The 25,703-nt window shown below is 44.8% G+C and overlaps 1 protein-coding gene and 1 pseudogene across 12 annotated transcripts in view; both read left to right on the forward strand.

Moving 5' to 3' along the window:
- Positions 1 to 3,782: 3,782 nt before the first annotated feature.
- Positions 3,783 to 25,703, forward strand: part of N4BP2 (NEDD4 binding protein 2) — a 106,023-nt gene continuing 84,102 nt past the window's right edge. For 2 of the 12 annotated variants that reach the window (XM_054553828.2, XM_054553829.2), the window contains exon 1: positions 3,783 to 3,864. Coding sequence is in view for 1 of the 12 variants with exons in the window: in XM_063723377.1 (XP_063579447.1) it covers positions 20,394 to 20,424 (31 nt within the window). In the remaining 11 variants the exon portion in view is untranslated. Of the gene's footprint in view, positions 3,865 to 20,331; positions 20,425 to 25,703 lie in introns of those variants that run through there. The other 10 variants (XM_054553830.2, XM_063723377.1, XM_009239893.4 and 7 more) reach the window with 8 other exon arrangements.
- On the forward strand, positions 24,798 to 24,896 carry LOC112133208 (U6 spliceosomal RNA; annotated as a pseudogene).

Below are 25,703 nucleotides of genomic sequence, written 5' to 3' on the forward strand. Positions count from 1 at the left end.
AGGCTGAATGGGAAACTTCAAGGCATTGATGACCTAGTAAGGGAGATTATAAACACATGAATAATTAAGCGGAATGCTTCAAGTCATAATCCAAGTATAGGAATACAAAGGTGGCACAGATTGTTAATACTTTTGGTTGGAAGGAAATCATACCTATGTTCTAAACATAAACACAGACAATCATGTTTAGAATTTAGCTGTTACATAGACCAAAGTTGGACTTAGGTAAATATAAAAGGTTTACTTTTGACGACTTGGCAGTTTTTTTTTTTTTTTAAACAAAAATCCAAGACATTTCCCAAAATATAAACTTTTTTTTTTTTTTTGAGACGGAATCCGGCTTTGTAGCCCAGGCTGGAGTGCAGTGACACAATCTCAGCTCACTGCAAGCTCCGCCTCCCGGGTTCACGCCATTCTCCTGCCTCAGCCTCCCGAGTAGCTGGGACTACAGGCACCCGCCACCACACCCAGTTAAGTTTTTGTATTTTTAGTAGAGACGGGGTTTCACCGTGTTAGCCAGGATGGTCTCGATCTCCTGACTTCGTGATCCGCCTGCCTCGCCCTCCCAAAGTGCTGGGATTACAGGCGTGAGCCACCGCGCCCGGCCCAAAATATGAACTTTAGTCTTTCCTTAAAGGTAAGTTTTTAATCTAAAATACCAGGTTTCACTTTAACGTATTAAGTAGTAGACATTTTACCATTCCTCAGATTTACTTGGCATTTTAGATATATTGTCACATAATTCTAACAAGGCCAATTGTAATAAAACCAACTGGAAGACTGAAGAGTGTGAGCAGGAGTGGCACGCACAAGATAGTCAATAATTCTTTTTTTGAGATGGAGTCTTGCTCTGTTGCCCAGGCTGGAGTGCAATCTCGGCTCACTGCAACCTCAGCCTCCCCGGTTCAAGCGATTCTCTTGCCTCAGCCTCCCGAGTAGCTGGGACCATAGGTGTACGCCACCACGCCCAGCTACTTTTTGTATTTTTAGTAGAGACGGGGTTTCACTATGTTGGCCAGGATGGTCTCAATTTCCTGACCTCGTGATCCCATCTGCCTGCCTCGGCCTCCCAAAGTGCTGGGATTATAGGCGTGAGCCATTGTGCCAGGCCCTAATTCTTACATGTCTTTGAAATTTAAAGAGTCACGGCCCGGCGCGGTGGCTCACGCCTGTAATTCCAGCACTTCGGGAGGCCGAGGTGGGAGGATCACCTGAGGTCAGGAGTTAGAGGCCAGCCTGGACAACATAGAGAAACCCTTCCTCTACTAAAAATACAAAAATTTGCTGGGTTTGGTGGCGGACGCCTGCAATTCCAGCTATTCGGGGGGCTGAGGTACGAGAATCGCTTGAACCCGGGAGGCGTTAAGTCGAAGTGAGCTGAGATTGTGCCACCGCACTCCAGCCTGGGCAACAGAGCAACTCTAGTCACCCCCCCCGCCCCCCCCCAAAAAACAAAGAAATTTAAAGGGACATGAACTTCAATGAGAACGAGCATGATAAACAAAACCTTTATCCCAGATACTAATCTAATGCTGATTGATGCTTCACCCTTTAAAAGACGTGTTGTACTTTTCCCATTGGCTTAGAATTTGAACCAATAAGAAAGGAGGAAATCTTTATAAATATTCACAACCGAAGGCTGATACTGCGAATGTTGAGTGAAGATTGCTTTGTTCTTCATTCCGGTCTCACTTTCAGAACTTTATGGTATTGATGTTCTTCTTATTGCCACAGTAAACAAACTTTAAAAACATTCAGCTTGGGTGTTGTCTTTGTGGCTTGAAATATATTTTCCAATGTTAAGAAGAGTTTATTTCTTATTGTTCTGACTTAAGATTTGATGAATCCTTAACAGATGTTCAAAGGAAAATAATTTAAATGCTAGTTTTTATTATCATGGTGAACATATTTCAAAAACAAAATATTAATTTCCTCGACATCTTTCAAGTTTATAATTACTACGGTTCTTTCATTTCTAAAGTGGCATATATTACAGTTTTTAGTCTCATAATGGCTGTTTAGAGGCAGAGTTAATGTTAGGTTCTCAGCAACAGCTATTTATCTCTTGAGATTCTGGGTTACTACAATTTTTTGTTTTTGAAATTTAATAAAAGCATTAAGGGGTTTTTGTATAGAGATTTTTTTTTAAGGATCAACATGAAGTCTGTGATTTAACACTGGGACTCGAGACCTCTTATAAATACAAAATTCATACAAAAGGAAAAATTCCCCTATTTTTCTATGTGGATGGTTTCATCAGAAAATTTACCATCTTGAGTTCTCTCCTTATATATTACTGGTTTCTTGAAAAAGCACTAGAAAGTTCTCATTGTGAATAAGTGTTCCAGTTAGACCTAAACGACAAAAACCACTTGCACTTGCCCCAAATTTACACTCTGTTTAAAGCAACTGCCATAACAACCAACAATGTCTCTTCGATGCAAAGGGACACTTTGTCATGAGGTTATTTCGCTTCTCTATTCTGGAAAAAACCACTGCACGTGGAATGAAAAGTAATTGCAAAGGGAGGGGACGGAGGAAGTAAAAAACAGGCAAACCCACAACCACTACCATCACCACCACCACCAACCAGAAAGCAAAGGTGAAAAATTTGCGCACCCTGAAAACACTAAACATTTCACATCAGAACCCAGAACAAATAAACCAGGGAAAGCAGAGTTGAGAGAAAAAAAAAATGGTGCATGCTTGAGGACGGACTCATACTACAGCGGTCGCAAGAGGGAAGAGTCTTTGCTTTTTCTTGGCACCCGAAAACTGAAGCTCGAACTGGGGGCAAAGGCCAGCGGCTGCGGTTCCACCGGCTAAGGCGCACACATTCCTCGAGCTCAGACCGCACGCTGGCAAGGCCGATGGGGCTGGGCGGCCTCCCTCCACCCCGTGGCAGTCGCCGACCCCTTTGTCTCCCCGTGGGGCTCCGAGGCCGCGCGCCCGGAAGCCCCCCGCGGGAGGGCCGCGCGAGAGAAGGCGGGTTCCCGTGCTCGCCGCAGCGGCCACAGCCCCAGTCAGGCAATGCCGAGGCCGGTCGCTCGCCTCGCCGTCTCTCCCAACTTGCAGCCCGGACCCCGCGCGCGTCAGGGCTCGCCCCAGCTCTGCTTTCCTCTCTCCCCTCACCCCGCGAGGCCGACCTTGTTTGTTTTATTTTTTGGGGCTCGGGAGACTACCGAGGGCCAGAAACAGCTGTGGTTTACTGTGCCGCTTATTTTGGCAAAAATTCCGGGCCTGTTGCAATGTTCCCCAGCGCCAAACAGCTCCCGCCTTCCCCCCCAGCAGAACCCGACACTCGAAGTGGGGCTTGCTCCTCCAGGGACCCCCTGATAATAAAAGTGGGGACCACGGCTGGCTCTCGGGAGAGTCTTGGGGGGTGGGCGACCGGAAGCCGCCGAACCGGCCGGGCAGGGCTTGCTCTCCAACGGGAGCGGGAGAGGTGGGAGCGCCCGCGGGCTCAAGTCCCCCGGGCCGCCGCGCCGAGGCGGAGCTCGGGGACGAAGCAGAGGTCGTGGCGGACAGCCGGAGGGCTTGGGGGGGGCGGTGGGCGGCGATCCACCTGGGCGACGTGGCAGCCATTGCCGACGCCTCGAGACCCCTCCCCACCCGGCCGCCCACCCGCCCTCTCGCGGCGGGCTTCTGCGCGGCTGCTCTTCCTCGGCCGGACGGAGAGCGGCAGTGTCTCCCCGCCGGGCGCGCTCGCCGCGTCTCCCCCGCGGCCGCAGCTGCTTGCTAGCCCTGCGCGGCGCGGGAGAGCGCAGTGGCGCCGGCGGGAAAGGGTTGCGGACCTGCGGCGCCGCGTTGTGCGTTCGACGACGCGGCCCCGGCTTCGACGCCCTCTGCCCGCTCCAGAAGCAGGTAAAGGCGGCGGGTGGGAGGCAGGGAGGCGGGTCCGAGGTGAGGGCACTGGAGGTTAGGGGTCCCGGGGCGCCGAGCCGAAGCGGAGGGCCTGAAGCAGCGGCGGGCGGCGCGGCGAGTGAACCCCCAAGCCCTGAATATGGGGCCCGGCGCGGGCCGCCTCCGATCCGACCCGCGGGCCCGACTGCCCGGACGGAAGGGAAGTGAGGCGTCGGCGAGAGGCGGGCCCTGGCTCTCAGCCCGAGGCCGGGCGAAGGCGGGGGCCGCGGCCGCTTCCTTGGCCTCAGAGTGCCTGGCGGGCCTCCAGGCCCTAGACACACCCCTCTCGACCCCCCGAGGTTTCCTCCCAGATCTGTTCCCGCCAGGACCTGACCTTGCGCCCCTCCAGGCGCCTTAGGTGTTTGCCAGGCGGAGCCTTCTGGGAACTTCAGGCCACCTTCCCGAGCACATAGTCCTAGCAGAGCCGTTTATTTACTCACTTCAAGTCCAGACACAGCCACTCACACGTTCGGATTTTGGAGACTGCGGGGAGACTTTCCCCTCCCCGGCATATGTGTGTCTTTGGCCCTCGTCCCGCCTCCCCTGCCCCCATCTGCAACTTTGACCCTCACTGGGACCCTTCTAGAGCCCCTCTCTCATCGGGACCCTCTCTAAGCCGTCCGTTTGGAAATTCATTCTCAATAGAGTGAGTCATCTTAGCGGGGGCACGGTTTATCCCTCATGCGCTTTTGGTTTAAATAGTTTTTTTTTTTTTCCCCTCCGAAAGAGAGCTAGAGTAATAGAATGCAGATAACAGGTCAGTGTCAGTGTTGGCTTCAAAGGCTCTTCTTTCGGCGGCAGTCTTTGTAACTAGAATCTGATATTTGTGGCACGGACAGGTTTGTACACATTCTCGCCATGCGTGGTTGTAATGTCTCCATGGCACAGTTCTGGCTTGAAGGCAGGATTGGCTGCTTTTTCTACTCGACATCTTTGAGCCAATCAGCAAGGGCTGCTTGCCTGGAGACTGGTTAACTCAGTAACGGTGGCGATTGGTTGAGCTCCTAGAAGAAAATCCTGGAGATGAACCTAGCCTCTCAGAAAACAATGACTGATTTGCAGCTGTATTAAAAACATGTTTTCTTTTAATCCCAACAGCAGCCTTTTCACTCCGTTTTTATTACTTCCAGTGTTTTTCTTTCAAACACCAGCTGTCTTTTGTAACTCGTTTTAACTCTCATCCTTCAACTTTAACTAAAAGACTTACGCGCTTTAGGAAATGTAAACATCGTGCGTTCTGTGTTTTGATAAACGTGGTTCCATCTGCCTTTCTAACATTGTTTATTGCTAAACGTCAGAAATAAACAGTTTTGAGTTTCGCTGCCAGGACCTTTAGTATTTAAGTGCCGTGCTAGGATGGGGGGTTGGAGCAAGGGGCTGTAGTGGTGGACATGGTGGGAAGAATAGGAAATAAATGGCTGCTCTTTTGCAAGGAGGCTACAATTTAGTTAATGAAAAAAGACTAACCTGTAAAACAATAAAGAATAAAGCAGTAGAAATCAGCACGCAGTACGTACGAATGCCAGTTTGTGTACTTGTTGACTTTAGTTGATTTGAAGGGGAGATAGAAGTACTGTATTTCATAGAAAAAGTGGGCTTAAGTTATGGTAGAGGCATGTTTTTTCCTTCATTAAACTATATTAAAGTAGGCATAGTATCTTGTATGTACACAGTAGAAGCTAAATATTATCACTGTAGTTGCATGTTTTTTTTTTTTAATATTTATTTTAAATCTAAATACTGTTACATAGTTGCATCTTATTTTATTTATTTATTTTTTGAGACAAGGTCTGGCCATATCGCCAAGTCTGGAGTGCAGTGGCACTATCTCAGCTCACTGCAACGTCTGCCTCCTGGGCTCAAGCCATCCTCCCACCTCGTCCCCTAGAGTAGCTGGGACTAGAGGCGAAAGCCACTACGCCTGGCTAATTTTTGTATTTTTTGTAGAGAGGAGGTTTCACCATGTTGCCTAGGCTGGTCTCAAACCCCTGAGCTCAAGCGATCCACCTGCCTCAGCCTCCCAAAGTGCTGGGATTACAGGAGTGACCACCACGCCTGCCCGGCCGTTTTAAAATGCTGATTATTTTCCTTTTAAAATCTCTCTTTTCATCATGATTATGCATGTTTTTTGATATGCAAAGCAGCAACCATTTATTAGTCAATGAATTTCAGAAAAATAGCTAGCTACCTACCTTCTTCGCTTTCCTTTCAGCTTTTTATATGCAAAATCATATTGTAAGTCTTGGGAAGAATCAGTTGTCTATTAAATGCCTTTAGAAGTAGTTTATGTTAGGAATTTAAGAAGAGATTGAGCATTTTTTATGTATGTATGTATGTATGTATTTTGAGACAGAGTCTCACTCTGTCGCCCAGGCTGGAGTGCAGTGGCGCTATCTTGTCTCAGCCTCTGGAGTAGCTGGGATTACAGGTGCTCAACACCACAGCTGGCTAACTTCTGTATTTTTAGTAGGGATGGGTTTTTGCCATGTTGGTGAGGCTGGTCTGTAACTCCTGGCCTCAAGTGATCCGCCTGACTTGGCCTCCCAAAGTGCTAGGATTACAGACATGAGCCACCCCGCCTGGCCTTAGATTGAACACTTTTTTGATACCTACCTTGCCTGATAATGGGTAAGCATACATCAAGCCATGTATCATTATCAACCTCATTGCCCTCGTCCTCATAGTAATGAAGTGGCGTACATGTATATATACACACATGCACACCAGGTGCTGTTTTAAGCACTTTGCATATGTGATTGTATTTAATTCTTACAACTCTGAGATTTGCACTATTCTTACAGAGGAGGAGACAGAGACTGAGAAATATTAAGAAAGTTGCTGAAAGTTACCCGACTAGTGTGTAGGAGTGTTATATATGTATCAGGTAGGTTTCAGTCAAACTTAGATCTTTGTGACCCAAAACCTTATTCTTTTTTTTTTTTTTTTTTCTTTTTTTAAAGAGACGGTATCACTAGGTTGCTCAGGCTGCTCTCGAACTCCTGGGCTCAAGCAATCCTTCTGCCTCAGCCTCTCAAGGCGCTGAGATTACAGGCGTGAGCCACTGTGCCTGCGCCTTGGGAAGAGTATTTTACTTTCTTACCTGAGAGCTTGAATCTCAGCATTGCCCTCCAGAAATTATTTTATTAGAACTGTACATCTAGATTGTGGTTAATCAATTCTATCTGAGCTCTCATACGTTATTTATTTTTTTTGAGATGGAGTCTCGCTCTGTTGCCCAGGCTGGAGTGCGATGGTGCCATCTTGGCTCACTGCAACCTCTGCCTCCCAGGTTCAAGCAATTCTCTTGCCTCAGCCTCCCAAGTAGCTAGGATTACAGGTGCACACGACCACGCCTGGCTAATATTTTTATTTTGAGTAGTGACGGGGTTACACCTTGTTGGTCAGGCTGGTCTCGAACTCCTGACCTCAGGTGATCCACCCACCTTCCCATCCCAAAGTGCTGGGATTACAGGCATGAGCCACTGTGCCCGGCTGCACATACTTTAAAAATTAAAAGAGGCTTTAATAAATTTATGTGGCTAAGTAGCTAGATTTTTTTTTTTTTTTTTTTAAAGACAGGGTCTCCCTCTGTTGCCCAGGTTGGAGTGCAGTGGCACGATTATAGCTCACTGTAGCCTTGAATTCCTGGGCTCAAGGGATCCTCTTGCAACAGCCTCCCGAGTAGCTGGGAGTATAGGCACATACCACCATGCCTGGCTCATTTTTAAAATTTTTTTGTAGAGACAGGGTCTCGCTGTGTTGCCTAGGCTGGTCACAAATTTGTGGGCTCAAGCAGTCTTCTCACTTCAACTTCCCAAGTTGCTGGGAATATGGGCCCGAGCCATCATGCTTGGCCTGTTTTTCTAAATGTGGATTGTGTGACCATATCCTTTGATCATGTATTAGCTGCTTTTCTTTTCTTTTCTTCTTCTTTTTTTAAAATTCAAATTGAGACGGGGTGTTGCCATATTGCCCAGGCTGGCCTCAAACTTCTGGGCTCAAGCGATCCTTCCACCTTGGCCTCCTAAAGCCCTAGAATTACAGGTGTGAGCCACCATCTCAGCTGGCTGTTTTTCTTAAAACTTTATGCAAGCACCAGATTTAAGGTTATTAGTGTCTTTATTATTATTATTTTTTTGTGGTGGAGTCTCACTATGTTGCCCAGGCTGGAGTGCAGTGGCATAATCTTGGCTCACTGCAACCTCTGCCTCCCAGGTTCAAGCGATTCTCCTGCCTCAGCCTCCTGAGTAGCTGGGATTACAGGTGCCCACTGCCATGTTCGGCTAATTTTCATATTTTTATTTCATTTTATTTATTTATTTATTTATTTTTGAGATGGAGTCTCGCTCTTGTTGCCCAGTCTGGAGTGTCATGGCATGATCCCAGCTCACTGCAACCTCCGCCTCCTGGGTTCAAGTGATTCTTCTGCCTCAGCCTCCCAGGTAGCTGGGATTACAGACACGCACCACCACGCCCAGCTAATTTTTGTATTTTTAGTAGAGATGGGGTTTCACCATGTTGGCCAGGCTGGTCTCGAACTCCTAACTTCAGGTGATCCGCCCGCCTCAGCCTCCCAAAGTGCTGGGATTACAGGCTTGAGCCACTGCGCCTGGCGTATTTTTTTTTTTTTTTTTTTGGGTGGAGTTTCGCTCTTGTTGCCCAAGTTGGAGTGCAGTGGCGTGATCTCGGCTCACTGCAACTTCCGCCTACCACGTTCAAGTGATTCTCCTGCCTCAGCCTCCTGAGTAGCTGAGATTACAGGCACCTGCCACCACGCTTGGCTAATTTTTGTATGTTTAGTAGAGATGGGTTTTCGCCATGTTGGCCAGGGTAGTCTGGAACTCCTGACCTCGGTGATCTGCCTGCCTCGGCCTCCCAAAGTGCTGGGATTACAGGTGTGAACCACCATGCCTGGCCATTAGTGTCTTTTTTTCTTGAAAATATTTTCATTAATTTGCTGCTTTATTTATTTATTTTTTGGTTTTATTTATTTATTTTTGTTTTGTTTTTACTGCTTCATTTTTTGGTTACTTTTTTTTTTTTTTTTTTTGAGACGGAGTCTCGCTCTGTCACCGAGGCTGGAGTGCAGTGGTGCGATCTTGGCTTGCTGCAATCTCCGCCTCCCGGGTTCAAGCGATTCTCCTGCCTCAGTCTCCTGAGTAGCCGGGACTACAGGTGCCCGCCACCACGCCTGGCTAATTTTTTGTATTTTTAGTAGAGATGGGGTTTCACCGTGTTAGCCAGGATAGTCTTGATCTCCTGACCTCGTGATCCTCCTCTCTTTAACATCTCTTGAATCTGTTCCTTTTCCCTATCCTCACTACTGCCCTCCTACTCCATGGTTAGTATTATCTCTCACCTGGGTTGTTGCACGAGCCTCCTAACAGCTCATCCCTGCTTTCAGTCTTCCAATGCGTTTTTCCCACTGTAGCTAGAGTAATCTGTCTAACACATTTAAGCATGTAACTCCTCTGCTTAAAACTTCTTTGTGACTTTTCATGGCCTTTAGGATAACTTTTGAACTTCTTTTTTTTTTTTTGAGACTTCTGAACTTCACTTGGCTTTCAGGATCCTCATTGTTTGGATCCTTATTGACACTTGGCTGTCAGTGTGCTGGCCCTATTAAGTTCCTTGTATTTCTCCCTGAAGGGATCAGAGTTCTTAAATCTGCGCTTGAGTTCAGAAGCCTCTATCTGTCTGGAATACCTTTCCTAGTTTGCTCCTTACCCTCACTTTTGTTTTGTTAACTCAGGCTTGTCTTTCAGGTCTCAGCCTAGGTGGTAGCTCTAGGAGAAAGCCCTCGGATACTTCAAGTCTGAGTTACATGGGCCTCCTCTTTGTGTCCTTAGCACTCCGTGTTCTTTTATTACATTGTGATTGCTTGCTTATTTGTCATCTCACCACATAGCGGTAAATGGACTGTCTTAAAAAATGATGTGATTTGCATAGAGTGTATTGAAAGAGAATGAAATAGTAATTTTGGGGTTTATCTAATAGGGAGAGGAAAGGGACATTATATTTGATAGATGAAAGTTTTCTAAGCCAAAGAAGGCATACCAGGCCCTTTTATAGCCTGAATGAAAAATATCCTTTGATATCTAATTTTTATCAATTTAGTTTCTCTATTTTATTAGTTAGGACTTTTTGGAGTTCAAGTAACAGAAATACAGCTTGAAGTAGCCTGTAGGGGAAAAAGTTATTGGTTCATATGACCATATAATAGACATTGTGTGAATAAGGATGGTCATGAAGAGCTAGGGTGGGAACTTTCCCATGGTTGGGACCTTTCCATAATAATACTCTGTGCATACTGGCTTCATTCCTTTTACTGCAAATATGTTTCTTCACATGGTAAACCTGGTTCCTGGCAGCACAGGGGTATCAACTAGAACCTTGACCAAATCTAGCATTTGAGGGGATGAAGTACTATGCTTAGTTCATTCTAGGTTGTGTGATATGCTCACTTACATGGCCAGGGATCTGTTAGCAAAAAGCAGAGCAGACCTTGAGTAGGGGAGGGGATGGAGTTCTGGGCAGACATAAAGAATATCTACCTTAATTCTTTATAGTTTTATTGATTGCTTTATTTTTAATTTAATTAATTAATTAATTAATTTTTTTGAGACGGAGTTTTGCTCTTGTTGCCCGGGCTGGAGTTCAGTGGCGTGATCTCGGCTTACTACAACCTCTACCTCCCCTGTTCAAGCGATTCTCCTGTCTCAGCCTCCCGAGTAGCTGGGATTACAGGTGTGCAACACCACACCCAGCTAATTTTTTGTCTTTTTAGTAGAGACAGCGTTTCACCATGTTGGCCAGGTTGGTCTTGAACTCCTGACCTCAGATGATCCTCCTGCGTCGGCCTCCCAAAGTGCTGGGACTACAGTTGTGAGCCACCGTGCTGGCCAATTTTATTTATTTATTTAGAGAGATGGGGGGGTCTCACTATGTTGCCTAGGCTAGTCTCGAACTCCTGAACTCAAGTGATCCTCCTGCCTCAGCCTCCCAAGGTGCCGGGACCACCTATGAACCACTGTACCTGGCCTTATTCACTGTAATTCTTAACCACCTTTCTGATTATGAATTTATTTTCATTGGTACTTTATTTGTGGTAAAGAGATGCCCTGTAATATGGACCTGTGTATTCCAGGTACTAAAATGGTAAGTCCAACATGTTAAAGAAGTTGGCCTTTTGGCTTATGCTAGCTTATAACAAGTATTTATTTATTTATTTATTTTTTTGAGACAGAGTCTCGCTCTGTTGCCCAGGCTGGAGTGCAGTGGCGTGATCTTGACTCACTGCAACCTCTGCCTCATGGGTTCAAGCGATTCTCCTGTCTCAGCCTCCTGAGTAGCTGGGACTACAAGCGTGCACCACCACGCCTGGCTAATTTTCGTATTTTTAGTAGAGACGGGGTTTTGCCGTGTTGGTCAGGCTGGTCTCAAACTCCTGACCTCGTGATCCGCCTGCCTCGGCCTCCCAAAGTGCTGGGGTTACAGGCGTGAGCCACCGCGCCTGGCAATAACAAGTATTTATTGAGCTCTTGTTTGCTAAATAAAACACTTATCTGCAAGATGCTTACAGGCTAGTAGTCTCAACAAGTAAATACAAAGGTGCTAAGATAGAGAGATGTCTAGGGTGCATTGGGAGCTGTGGCTAAATCATGCTTTGAGATAGTGGGAAACTTTCCAAAGGAAAGTAAATTGAACCAAGAAATATGGGTTGGGTGTGGTGGGGTAGAGACGGAGTCTTGCTCTGTTGCCCAGGCTGGAGTGCAATGGCGTGATCTCAGCTCACTGCAACCTCCGCCTCCCGGGTTCAAGCGATTCTCCTGTCTCAGCCTCCTGAGTAGCTGGGTTTACAGGTACGCACTACCACACTCGCTAATTTTTGTATTTTTAGTAGAGATGGGGTTTTACCATGTTGCCCAGACTGGTCTCGAACTCCTGACCTCCTGATCTGCCCACCTCAGCCTCCCAAAGTGTTGGGATTACAAGCGTGAGCCACTGTGCCTGGCTGGGGTTAGAGGGGCTTTCAGGCAGAGAATGTATAAGGCACAGAGCTGTGAAATGGGCTACTTTGTGTGGGAAACAAATAACTAGATACAGGTGGATTAGAGAGTACCTGACGAGACATAGAAGAAGAGGAGGCCAAAGGTAGATAAGGGATCATGTCATAGAAGTCCTTGAGTGCTTTATCACAGAGTTGGAACTTGATCTTGAAAGCTATAGAGAGTCACTGAAGGAAATTTAAGCTGGAACTCTCAGGTTTGAAGTACCCACGGAATATTCAGGTGGATATGTCTGTCAAGCAGTTAACTATATTGGGGTTTGGGAGAAAATTATTGACTGGAGTCACACTTATAGGCATTGAAACCGTGGGTTTGAATGGACCTAGAAGAGGTAAATTGAACAAAAGATTAGGAACAGAACCTTAGCGAGCAATGACACTGAAAAAAGTGAGCAGAAGGCAGGAAGGAAATCCATGACAGAGACCAAGAAGGGGCAGACAGAAAAAAACCAGTAAATGCTGCTTGGGATGGGAGGGTGGATTGTATTGGGTCAAGGAGTCAACAGAAAAAAGTTGAAACAACAAATATAAACTACTTTCATTTAAGAAACTGAAACCGTATAGGAAATAATAGGAGTTTGGTTAGTCTGATCATTATCAATTCTGTGTGCACAGAGAAAATAAAATTTCTAGACAGTTCTTCCAATGCAGGGATTTGAATTTTTTAGCATTTTTAAGGTCAGGTAGGAGCGGATAGAGGCTTTTTTGGCGGTGTTTGGGAGGTAAGAAGTGGTTGACCGGGGGCATAGATATGATACATGCACAGTCACTGGGGAGTACAAGTACCTAGTAGAGTATTTTGCACATAGTTTCTGGACCTATAAAGATCCAGTAAAGCATTTTTTTTTTCTTTGTGGTGGAGTCTAGATCTGTCGCCAGGCTGGAGTGCAGTGGTGCGATCTCGGCTCACTGCAACCTCCGCCTCCTGGGTTCAAGCGATTCTCCTGCCTCAGTCTCCTGAGTAGCTGGGACTACAGGCACACGCCACCACACCCAGCTAATTTTTGTATTTTTAGTAGAGATGAGGTTTCACCATGTTGGCCAGGATTGTCTCAATCCCTTGACCTTGTGATCTGCCCGCCTCGGCCTCCCAGTGTGTAGGGATTACAGGTGTGAGCCACCATGTCCGGCCCATTTTTTTCAGGGGACCCAGAGTTAATTATTGATTATGTAGTTGTAATTAAATTTAGTTCATTTCTCAGGATTTCTATTTGTGATATTCCCTTCTGTTTTTTTTTTTTTTTTTTTTTGAGACAGTGTCTCACTCTGTTGCTCAGGCTGAAGTGCAGTGGCACGATCTCGGCTCATTGCAGCCTCTACCTCCCAGGTTCAAGCAATTCTCTTGCCTCAGTCTCCCAAGTACCTGGGACTACAGGCATGTGCCACCACACACAGCTAATTTTTGTATTTTTTTAGTAGAGATGAGGTTACACCATGTTGGCCAGGCTGGTCTCGAACTCCTGACCTCAAGTGATCCACCTGCCTTGGCCTCCCAAAGTGCTGGGATTACAGGTGTGAGCCACCGTGCCTAGCCCTGGTCTGTTTTTGAGTCTGTCTCTCTTGAGTGAACTTTCTCTTTCTCTGCTAAATCACCTTCTCTCAATTTTTTTCTTTGTAGTTAAGCGACTCATAGTTTTTTTAGTTGGGGAAAAAAGTACAACGTATTTATTATCTTAACCACTTTTAAGAGAACAGAACAGTAGTGTTAACTATGCACATTGTTGTGCAGTTTTTTCCATCTTGCCAAACTGAAACTCTGTACCCAGTGAACCCGTTTTCTCCTTCCTAGCCCTTGGCAACCTCGATTCTACTTTCTGTGTCTAGAGTTTGACTACTTGTAGATACCCCATATAAGTAGAAACATGCAGCTTTTTGTCATTGTTATTGCTGTTTTTGGGGTGACTGGCTTATTTCACTTAGCATAATGTCCTCAAGATTCTTCCATGTTGCAGCATATGACCTAATTTCCTTTTTTTTTTTTTTTTTTTTTGAGACAGGGTCTTGCTCTGTCACCCAGGCTGGAGTGCAGGGGTGTGATCATGGCTCACTGCAGCCTTGACCTCCCCAGACTCAAGCCATCCTCCCACCTCAGCCTTCTGAGTAGCTGGAACCACAGGTGTGCACCACCACACCTAGATAATTTTTGTAGACATGAGGTTTTGCCATGTTGCCCAGACTGGTCTTGAACTCCTGGGCTCAAGTGATCAGTTAGCCTTGGCCTTCCAAAATGCTGGGATTGCATGCGTGAGCCACTGTGCCTGGCCTCTTTTTTTTTTTTTAAGGCTGAATAATATTCCATTGTATGTATGTACCACATTTTTTTTTTTAATCCATTCACCTGTTGATGGACATTTAGGTTGCTTCCACCTCTTGACTATTGTGAATAACGCTGTGATAAACATGCATGTGCAAGTATCTCTTGGAGATCCTATTATTAATTATTTTGGATATGTACCCTGAAGTGGAATTGCTGGATCATATGATAATTCTGATAATTGTTTTTAATTTTTTGAGGAACCGCCATACCCTTTGCTTAGTAGCTGAGCCATTTTATGTTCCTACCAGTAGTACACAAGGGTTCCAGTTTCTCTACATCTTTGCCAACATTTTTATTTTTTATTTTTTTATTTTTTGAGACAGATTCTCACTCCGTCACCCAGGGTGGAGTACAGTGGCATGATCTTGGCTCACTGTAACCTCTGCATCCCGGGTTCAAGTGATTCTCCTGTCTCAGCCTCCCGAGTAGCTGAGACTACAGGCTAATTCTTGTAGTTTTAGTAGAGATGGCGTTTTACCATGTTGGCCAAGTTGGTCTTGAACCCCTGACCTCAGGTGATCCACCTGCCTTGACCTCCTAAAGTGCTGGGATTACAGGCATGAACCACTGCACCCAGCCTGTTTTTTAACTTGTTTGTTGATAGTGGCCATCTCAATAGGTGTAAGGTGATATCTATCTCATTGTGGTTTTAATTTGTATTTCTCTGATTAGTGATAAGTATCTTTTCGTATACTTGTTGGCCATGTGTATACCTTCTTTGGAGAAACATCTGTGCAAGTCCTTTGCCCATTTTTAAGTTGGGTTATTTGGATTTTGTTTGTTGAGTTGTAGGAGTTCTTTATGTATTCTAGATATTACCAACTTATCAGATGTACAGTTTGTAAATATTTTCTGTCATTCCATAGGTTGCCTTATTATTCTGTTGTTTCCTTTGTGACACAGAATTCTTTAAGTTTGATGTCCATTTTGTCTATTTTTGCTTTTGTTGCCTATGCCTTTGGTGTCATCTTCAAGAAATCATTGCCAAATCCGATGTCATGAAGCTTTCTCCCCGTTTTCTTCTACGAGTTTTAAGTTTAAGGTCTTAGATTTAGGTCTTTAGTCCATTTTGAATTACCTTTTGTATTCAATGTAACATAAGATTCCAGCTTCATTCTTTTGCATGTGGATACCCAGTTTTTCCTATATCATTTGTTGAAGAGACTCTCCTTTTCCCATTGTGTGGCCTTGGTACCCTTGTTGAAGATCATTTGATCACATATGTGAGTATTTATTTCTGGGCTTTCTATTCTATTCCATTAGTCTTATGTCTATCTTTAAGCCCTACCATACTGTGTTGATTACTGTAGCTCTGTAATGTAAGGTGTTTTGAAATAGGAAGTATGAGGCCTCCAGCTTTGTTTTTCTTTCTCAAGTTTGTTTTAATTATTTGGGATCCTTCTCATAATTTTTATCCTTTTAAAAGTTCCCAGGCTGGGCACGGTGGCTCACGTCTGTAATCTCAGCACTTTGGGAAACCGAGGCAGGTGGATCCCTTGAGGTCAGTGGTTCAAGACCAGCCTGGACAACATTGCGAAACCCCTGTCTCTACTAAAAATACAAAAATTAGCCAGGCATGGTGGCAGGCGCCTGTAATCCTAGCTCCTCGGGAGGCTGAGGCAGGAGAATCGCTTGAACCTGGGAGGCAGCACTGCACTCCACTGAGTGACAGAGCGAGACTCCATCTCAAAAACAAACAAAAACAAAAAACAACAAAAAAATTCCCAGCCGGGCACAGTGACTCATGCCTGTAATCCCAGCCCTTTGGGAGGCTGAGGCGGGCACATCACTTGAGGTCAGGAGTTCAAGACCAGCGTGGCCAACATGGTGAAACGCCGTCTCTACAAAAAAATGCAAAAATTAGCTGGGCTTAGTAGTTCTTGCCTGTAATCCCAGCTACTTGGAGGCTGAGGCAGGAGAATCACTTGAACCTGGGAGGTGGAGGTTGCAGTGAGCCAAGATTGCACCACTGCATGAAAGAGCGAGACTGTTTCCAAAAAAAAAAAAAAAATTCCCTTTCATTTTTTTCCCTTCCTTTCATTTTAAACTCACTTATAGCATGATTGAATTTTTCTTTTTTCTTCTCGACATGTAAGGACAGATAACCTATACATAACCTTTGAAATATGGAGTGTGCCCTGCTTTATAAAAACTTGGCATTTTTGAATTACATGTTTCATATTAAGAGTTGATATTTGAATTAAAAAAGGATTTTGGCCAGGCACAGTTGCCCATTCCTGTATTCCCAGCACTGTGGGAGGCTGAGGGAAGAGGATTGCTTGAAGCCAGGAGTTGGAGACCAGTGTGGGCAGCAAAGCGAGACCCTGTCTCTACAAAACAAAATAAAAGAAGCAACAACAAAAAATTAGCCGGGTGGAATGGTGCATGCATGTGGTCCCAGCTTTGGGAAGCTGATGCAAGAGTATTACTTGAGCCCAGGAGTTCAAAGCTGTAGTGTTGTACCACTGCACTCCAGCCTGGGTGGCAGGCAGAGTGAGAAAAACAAAAAACAAACACAACCCCCAAAAACTCTTTCTTTGCTTTGTAGAGGTATTCTTTTGGTGGATTAAATATGGTTTTATCTTTTCAAACATCTTAGAAGCAAACCAGTTTGCTTGAAGCATGGTACATTTTAAAAACTTTTATTAGGAAAATAGAGATATAGAAAAGTAGTATGATACATTGAAACCACAGGTACCCACCTCCTTGATTCAACAGTTGTTACCATTTTGCCATATTTGTTTTATCTACATATATAAATTTCCTGAACCGTTTAAAAATAAACTAAGCGTGGCAAATAAGTTTTTTTTCAGTTTTCCCTTTTAAGTATCATATGATTGTATTATAAATGTATGTATTTTGGACTTTGACATTTAAAGATTTAGATTGATATTTGCTCTTTTAAAAGATTATAAGAAGACATATATCTTCAGATCTCTCCAAGGAAAAGGAGGACATTCTCCCTATATAGCCATAAAACCATTATCATTCCTAGCAAAATTACCAATAATTCCCTAGTATTATACTACTTTTTGATTTTTTTTGAGATAGGGTCTTGCTCTGTTGCCCAGACTAGAGTGCAGCAGCACGTTCATGGCTTACTGCAGCCTTGACCTCCCAGGCTCAAGTCATTCTCCTGCCTCAGCCTCCTGGAGTGGCTGGGGACTACAGGCACATACCACCATGCCTGGCTAATTTTTGTATTTTTTGTAGAAATGTGGTCTTGCTGTGTTGCCCAGGCTGGTCTTAAACTTGTAGGCTCAAGTGATCCTCCTGCCTTGCCTCGCAAAGTGCTGGGATTTACAGGCATGTGGCCTGATTCCCTGATACTTGCTACTTATACTATATTCAGATTTCCCGAGTTGTTCCAAAAATGTTTTTTATTGCTGTGTGGTGTTTTTTCTTCTTTTTTTTTTTTTTTGAGAGGAAGTCTCACTCTGACACCCAGGCTGGAGTGCAGTGGCGTGATCTTCGCTCACTGCAACATCCTCCTCCTGAGTTCAAGCAGTTCTCTTGCCTCAGCCTCCTAAATAGCTGGGATTACAGGTGTCTGCCACCATGCCTGGCTAATTTGTGTATTTTTAGTGGAGATGGGGTTTCACCATGTTGGCCAGGCTGATTTTTTTTTTTTTTTTTAATGCCAGATTTCAATCAAGAACTACCAGTTGCATTTGGTTGTAATCTCTTGAGTCTTTTAAAATATATAGGTAGAACTGTCTCTTCTACCCATCCACCTCCTTCTCTACTCTGCCTCTCCTTCCCTACTCTGCCTCTCTTTCCCTGTGGTATTGACCCGTTAGGTCTGTTGAGATGATTACATTTGGTATTGCTGCTTGTTTCCTCATGGCATAGTATTACTTCTTCCTCTATCCCCTATATTTATTTCCTGTAAACTGGGAGTTAGATCTAAAGGTGTGAGTAGACTTAGGTTAAACAGTTTTGGAAGAGTACCTCATTTAGTAATGCTGTGCACTTCCTATTGTTTCTAGTTAAGAGGCATATAATGTCAGGTCCCACTATTTTGATGCTGTATTTGATCACCAAGCTAATATGATGAGAACCTGATCATTTCATTATAAAGTTATGGTTTTCTTTTTGCTTCTAGCAAGTAGTAATCTATAGGGTGGTACTTTGACATCAGGTAAATTTTTTTATTTTTATTTTTTATTTTTTTGAGACGGAGTTTTGCTCTTGTTGCCCAGGCTGGAGTTGCAATGGTGTGATCTCGGCTCACTGCAACCTCTGCTTCTTGGGTTCAGGTGATTCTCCTGCCTCAGCTTCCCAAGTAGCTGGGACTACAGGATCCCGCCACCACGCCTGGCTAATTTTGTATTTTTAGTAGAGATGAAGTTTCACCATATTGGCCAGACTGGTCTTGAACTCCTGACCTCAGGTGATCCTCCTGCTTTAGCCTCCCAAAGTGCTGGGATTATAGGCGTGAGCCACCACCCCCGGCTTCAAATTTCTTTTTTTAAAAAACATTTTTATTTTATTTTATTTTATTTTTTAACTTTTTGGAGGCAGAGACTCACTCTTTCGCCCAGGCTGGAGTGCAGTGGCACAATCTCAGCTCACTGCAACCTCTGCCTTCCAGGTTCAAGCGATTCTCATGCGTCAGCCTCCTGAGTAAGGTGGGACTACAGGCATGTGCCACTATGCCTGGCTAATTTTTTTTTTTCTTTTTTGAGATGGAGTCTCCCTCTGTCACCCAAGCTGGAGTGCAGTGGCACAATCTCAGCTCACTGCAATCTCCGCCTTCTGGGTTCAAGTGATTCTTGTGCGTCAGCCTCCTGAGTAAGCTGGGACTACGGGCGTGTGCCACTATGCCTGGCTAATTTTTTTTTTTTTTTTTTTGAGATGGAGTCTCACTCTGTCACCAGGCTGGAGTTCGGCGGTGTGATCTTGGCTCACTGCAACCTTCGACTCCCTGGTTCAAGCAATTCTCCTGCCTCAGCCTCCCGAGTAGCTGGGATTATAGGCACACGCCACCACACCCAGCAAATTTTTGTATTTTTAGTAGAGACAGGGTTTCACCGTGTTGGCCAGGATGGTCTTGATCTCCTGACCTCGTGATCCACCCGCCTCGGCCTCCCAACGTGCTGGGATTACAGGCGTGAGCCACCGCGCTCGGCCCACCTGGCTGATTTTTGTAATTTTAGTAGAGATGAGGTTTTACTATGTTGCCCTGGCTGGTCTCCAACTCCTGAGCTCAGGCAATCCCTCCCTGAACTCCCCCAGGCCTCCCAAAGTAATAGGACTACACTCGTGAGCTACCACGCCCGGCCCCAGATAAATTTCTTTCTGTTATTTTTGTGGGACTTTTTTTTTTTTTTGGGACAGAGCCTTTCTCTGTCGCCCACGCTGGACTGCAGTGGTGCCATCTCGGCTCACTGCAACCTCCACCTCCCAAGTGATTCTCCTGTCTCAGCCTCCCTCCTGAGTAGCTGGGATTACAGGTGTGCACCACCATGCCCAGCTAATTTTTATTTTTAGCAGAGACGGGGTCTCACCATGTTGACCAGGCTGGTCTCAAACTCCTGACCTCAAGTGATCCACTCACCTTGGCCTCCAAAGTGCTGGGATTACAGGTGTGAGCCACCACACCTGGCCAGGTCAATTTCTTTACCAACTTTTCACCTAATGATTTTAGCATTCATTGATGATTCTTGATTAGCTATTTAATTATAGGTTTAAAAATGGTAATTAGTTTTGGGTTCTGTTGTTCCTTTTACATTTAGTAGCTAGCCACCTCCTATAAAGATAATGTTTCTCTCATCAACTAAGGCTATTTTGTTACCTGGAATTAGTGTTCTACTTAAAGGCAGAATAGATGCTTAGTTACTGTCTTTTATACAGACATTTTCAGAGTGCAATAGTCCCTCCAGTGGCAATAAGTGCAGTCTTTCTTGTCTTTTCTCTTTTGTCACTTTCTCTTTGGAATATCATATGTATTATAAATATTATAGACATTTTTGACTTTGATTTCTTTTGTGATTATAGTTTGATGTGAATTTGACTTTAATATATAACTTTCCTTTCATAGTAAGAAGACATGTTGGATAACAAGAAGAGGTGTAGAGTTTGCATATATCAACTGTGGCCTTAATGAGCGTGTTGACAGCATCGATGCTAGACAGTAAGTGTTATTAAAGTTGTAGAGTATGAATATTTTACACGTTTTTTTTTTTTTTTTTTTTTTTGAAATTGAGTCTCGCTCTATCACCTAGGCTGGAGTGCAGTGGCGCGATCTTGACTCACTTCAGCCTCAAACTGCTAGGCTCAAGCAATTCTCTCACCTCAGCCTCCTGAGTAGCTGGGACTACGGGTGCATGCCACCACACCCAGCTAATTTTTGTATTTTTTGGTAGAGATGGTTTTTGTTTTTGTTTTGTTTTTTTGAGATGGAGTTTCGTTCTTGTTACCCAGGCTGTAGTGCAATGGCATGATCTTGGCTCACTGCAACCTCTGCTTCCCAGGTTTAAGCGATTCTCCTGCCTCAGCCTCCGGAGTAGCTGGGATTACAGGCGCATGCCACCACGTCCAGCTAGTTTTTTATTTTTAGTACAGACAAGTTTTCTCCATGTTGGTCAGGCTGGTCTCAAACTCCCAACCTCAGGTGATCCGCCCGCCTCAGCCTCCCAAAGTGCTGGGATTACAGGCGTGAGCCACCGAGCCCTGCTTGTTTTTGCTTTTTTTTTGAGATGGAGTGTTGCTCTATTGCTTAGGCTGGAGTGCAGTGGCACGATCTTGGCTCACTGCAACCTACGTCTCCTGGGTTCATGCAATTCTTCTGCTTCAGCCTCCCAAGTAGGTGGGAATACAGATGTGTGCCACCATGCCCAGCTAATTTTTGTATTTTTAGTAGTGATGGGGTTTCAGCATATTGGTCAGGCTAGTCTCAACTCCTGACCTCAAGTGATCCACCCACTTTGACCTCCCAAAGTGCTGGAATTACAGGCATGAGCCACCGTGTCCGGCCGAGAGATGGCGTTTTGTCATGTTGCCCAGGCTGGTCTCAAACTCCTCGGTTCAAGTGATCCGCCTGCCTCGGCCTCCCAAAGTGCTGGGACAACAGGTGTGAGCCACCACGCCTGGCCTACACAGGTTTCTAAGCTTTTACTTATATATTTGAGGGACTAAAAAAACACCTCATGAGAAGGAAAATACAACCACAGATTTTGTTAGTAGAATTTTCAAAAGAGCTTATGGTGGTATAAGACATGTTGACTGAGGAAGCATAAATAACTGAATTGTGGTGTTAGTTTTTCTATTTAATGAGTGTTTTCATTTCTCTGCTTCTTAAAGGCCAATCTTGGCTGGGCATGGCGCCTCACGCCTGTAATCCCAGCACTTTGGGAGGCTGTGGCAGGCAGATCAGTTGAGGCCAGGAGTTTGAGACCAGCCTGGCCAACATGGCAAAACCCTGTCTCTACTAAAAATACAAAAATTAGTGGGACATGTTGGCATGCACCTGTAATCCCAGCTACTTGGGAGGCTGAGACATGAGCATTGCTTGAGCCTGGGAGGCAGAGGCTGCAGTGAGCTGAGCTCTTGCCACTGCACTCCAGCCTGGGCGACAGAGTGAGACTCTGTTAAAAAAAAAAAAAAAAAAAAGTAAATAAATAAAAAATAGGCCAATCTTGCTTCTTCATATTTTACATATTGTTAGCCATCCATAAATATTTGTGCACCTGTTTTATGTGTGGTACTATGCATAGTACCATTTTGGAGTATATATCATGATCCATGTTCTCAAGAAACATTGTTAGTTGTAGATATAAACACATATAGATGGAAATATAATAAGTCAGTAACACCGACTGACTCTAAATTAAGCAAGACTAGTACTGCAATAAGTAGTTAAGGATTATAGACAGTGTTGATGTATTATACAGAAATACACTTGGAATTAAAGGTATATATTTTTCAGCAACTGGCTTTAACGTTTAACAACATGTCTCAGAGGTCTATCTAGTTTTTACACAGCTTTTCTTTTATTTATTTATTTTTTTGAGATGGAGTCTCACTCTGTCGCCTAGACTGGAGTGCAGTGGCGTGATCTTAGCTCACTGCAACCTCTGTCTCCCGGTTAAAGTGATTCTTCTGCCTCAGCCTCCTCAGTAGCTGGGACTACAGGTGCATGCCACCATGCCTGGCTAATTTTTGTATTTTTCGTAGAGATGGGGTTTTACCATATTGGCCAGGCTGGTCTGGAACTCCTGACCTTATGATTCGCCTGCCTCGGCCTCCCAAAGTGCTGGGGTTACAGGCATGAGCCACCGTGCCAGGCCTACACATCTTATTTCTATATTCCACCTATTTTTTTTATTACTGCATCGTATTCCAAAGGATGATTTCTGCCATAATCTATACTGTTTTCCTAAGTGTTTAGGGTGTTACAACAGATAGATACATATTTGTTTTTTTGTTTGTTTGTTTGAGACAGGGTTTTGCTTTGTGACCCAGGCTGGAGTGCAGTGCTTTGATTACTGCCTACTGCAGTCTTGGCCTCTCAGGCCCAAACAATTCTCCTACCTCAGCCTCCTGAGCAGCTGGGACTACAGGCATGTGCCACCAGGCCTAGCTAATTTTAAATTTTTCACAGAGATATGTTCTCCCTATGTTGCCCGGGCTTGTATTGAACTCCTGGGCTTAAGCAGTCCTCCTCCTTTGGCTTCCCAAAGTGTTAGAATTAGAGGTGTGAGCCGTCATGCCTGCCCCTGATAGATATATTTAAAGATGATTGGTTACTTTAATTTGGCTACATTTCCTATAAAAAGTATTTTTTGGCCAGGTGCGGTGGCTCCTGCCTGTAATCCCAGTACTTAGAGACACTGAGGCAGGAGGATCACTTGAGGTCAAGAGTTCGAGGCCAGCCTGGCCATCGTGGTGAAACTCTGTCTCTACTAAAAGTACAAAAATTAGCCAGGTGTGGTGGTGCACACCTGTGGTCCCAGCTACTTGGGAGGCTGAGGCAGGAAAATCACTTGAACTTGGGAGGCAGAGGTAGCATTGAGCTCAGATCCTGTCTGTCACTGCACTCCAGCTTAGGTGACAGAGGGAGACTTTGTGTCAAAAAAAAAACCCAAAAATATCTTTTTTTTTTTTTTTGAGACTGAGTCTTGCTCTGTCACCCAGGCTGGGTGCAGTGGCGCGATCTCGGCTCACTGCAAGCTCCGCTTCCCTGGTTCACGCCATTCTCCTGCCTCAGCCTCCCGAGTAGCTGGGACTACAGGCTCCTGCCACCACGCCTGGCTAATTTTTTGTATTTTTAGTAGAGACGGGGTTTCACCGTGTTAGCCAGGATGGTCTTAATCTCCTGACCTCGTGATCCGCCCGCCTTGGGCTCCCAAAGTGCTGGGATTACAGATGTGAGCCACCGCGCCCGGCCCAAAAATATCTTTTTTAGTGACATACTTTTGCTATCTCATGAGATTTTAGCATCTACCTTTTTCTTATCACAGTAGTATTTTGAAATCATCTTGTAGGTAACTTAATCCTTGGGAAAGACATTGATGATACTGGTTTTTGGTAGCTTCTCTTTCTGAGGAAGTTGTTTGCTGATCATATTTGGGAACATGCTATGTTTGGGTCCTGTAACTTCCCTATACATTACATATAGAGAGATTTTTTTGTTTGTTTCTTTTTTGATGGTCTTAAGGAGCTAAATATTTGGTTCTTAATATCAGTTTTCTTAGGCCTATTATTCCTAGTTGGTCGATATTGAATATTATTTAGAATATATATGTGTGTGTGTGTGTGTGTGTGTGTGCGTGTGTGTGTGTGTGTATATTTTTGTTTTTGTTTTTGAGAGAGTCTTGCTCTGTTGCCCATGCTGGAGTGCAGTGGCGTAATCTCAGCTCACTGCAACCTCTGCCTCCTGGGTTCAAGCAATTCTCCTGAGTAGTTGGGACTACAGGTGTGTACCACCATGCCCAGCTATTTTTTGTATTTTTAGTAGAGACAGGGTTTTACCATGTTGCTCAGGCCGGTCTTGAACTCCCAACCTCAAGTGATCTGCCTGCCTCGGCCTCCCAAAGTGCTGGGATTACAGGTGTGAGCTACTGTGTCTGGCCAGAGTATCTTTTTTTTTTTTTGAGACCGAGTCTCGCTCTGTCGCCCAGGCCAGAGTGCAGTGGCACGATCTTGGCTCACTGCAACCTCTGCCTCCCGGATTCAAGCGATTCTCCTGCCTCAGCCATCTGAGTAGCTGGAATTACAGGCACCGGCCACCACACTCAACTAATTTTTGTATTTTTAGTATAGACGGGGTTTCACTATGTTGACCAGGCTAGTCTTGAACTTCTGACCTCAAGTGATCCGTCTACCTCAGCCTCCCAAAGTGCTAGGATTATAGGCGTGAGCCACTGCACTCAGCCAGAATATGTTTTTTGATTGTTATAGAGATCTGTTATTTTCTGGATATTGTTCCACTGAGGTAAGTTATTCAAATTTAATTGTCCTTGTCATATACTACATATAAAAGATTTATTTATAAAATGATACGGAGTGCAGCACATTTCCTAAAATTGGAGTGATACAGAGAAGATGAGCATGGCCTCTGTGCAGGGATATGACACGCAGATTTGTGAAGTGTTCCATATTTTTAGCTTCAGTATAAAAACTGTACAGATATTTGTATAGCTGATAAGGGTCTTTTTAGAGAAAATACTTAAAAAAATGCAGCTTGTACCTTTTTGAATTGGATTTTAAAGGTTCTGATGTTGAATATTTCTAAATATGTGTGTGTGTGTGTGTGTGTGTATTTTTTATTATTATTTTTTGAGACAGTCTTGTGTTGCCCAGGCTGGAATGCAGTGGCAGGATTTCAGCCTCCTGATTTCAAGAGATTCTCATGCTTCAGTGTCCCGAGTGGCCGGGACTACAGTCATGTGCCACCATGACCGTATACTTTTTGTATCTTTAGTAGAGACAGGGTTTCACCATGTTGGCCAGGCAGGTCTTGAACTCCTGGCCTAGGTGATGCGCCTGCCTCGGCCACCCAAAGTGCTGGGATTACAGATGTGAGCCACCGTGTCCAGCCCAATATTCCTAAATATTTAATGGTTTTTTAAGTTTCTTGACTTGTGTGTGGTGGCATAGCAAACGTGGAATTACTATCTTTTTTTTTTTTTTTTTACTTTTTTCTTTGAGTCAGGATCTTGCTCTATCGCCCAGGCTGGAGTACAGTGGCACGCTCGTGGCTCACTGCAGCCTTGACTTCCTTGGCTCAACTGATCCTCTCACCTTAGCTTCCCAAGTAGCTGGGACTACAGGTGTGCACCATTATGCCCAGCTAATTGTTTTGTATTTTTTTGTTGAGACAGGTTTTATAAAGTTTCCCTGGCTGGTCTTGGACTCCTGGGGTCAAGCAGTTCGTCCACCTTGGCCTCCCAAAGTGCTGGGATTACAGGG

Source organism: Pongo abelii, chromosome 3 (assembly GCF_028885655.2).
Source record: "Pongo abelii isolate AG06213 chromosome 3, NHGRI_mPonAbe1-v2.0_pri, whole genome shotgun sequence".
Lineage (NCBI taxonomy): Eukaryota > Metazoa > Chordata > Mammalia > Primates > Hominidae > Pongo > Pongo abelii.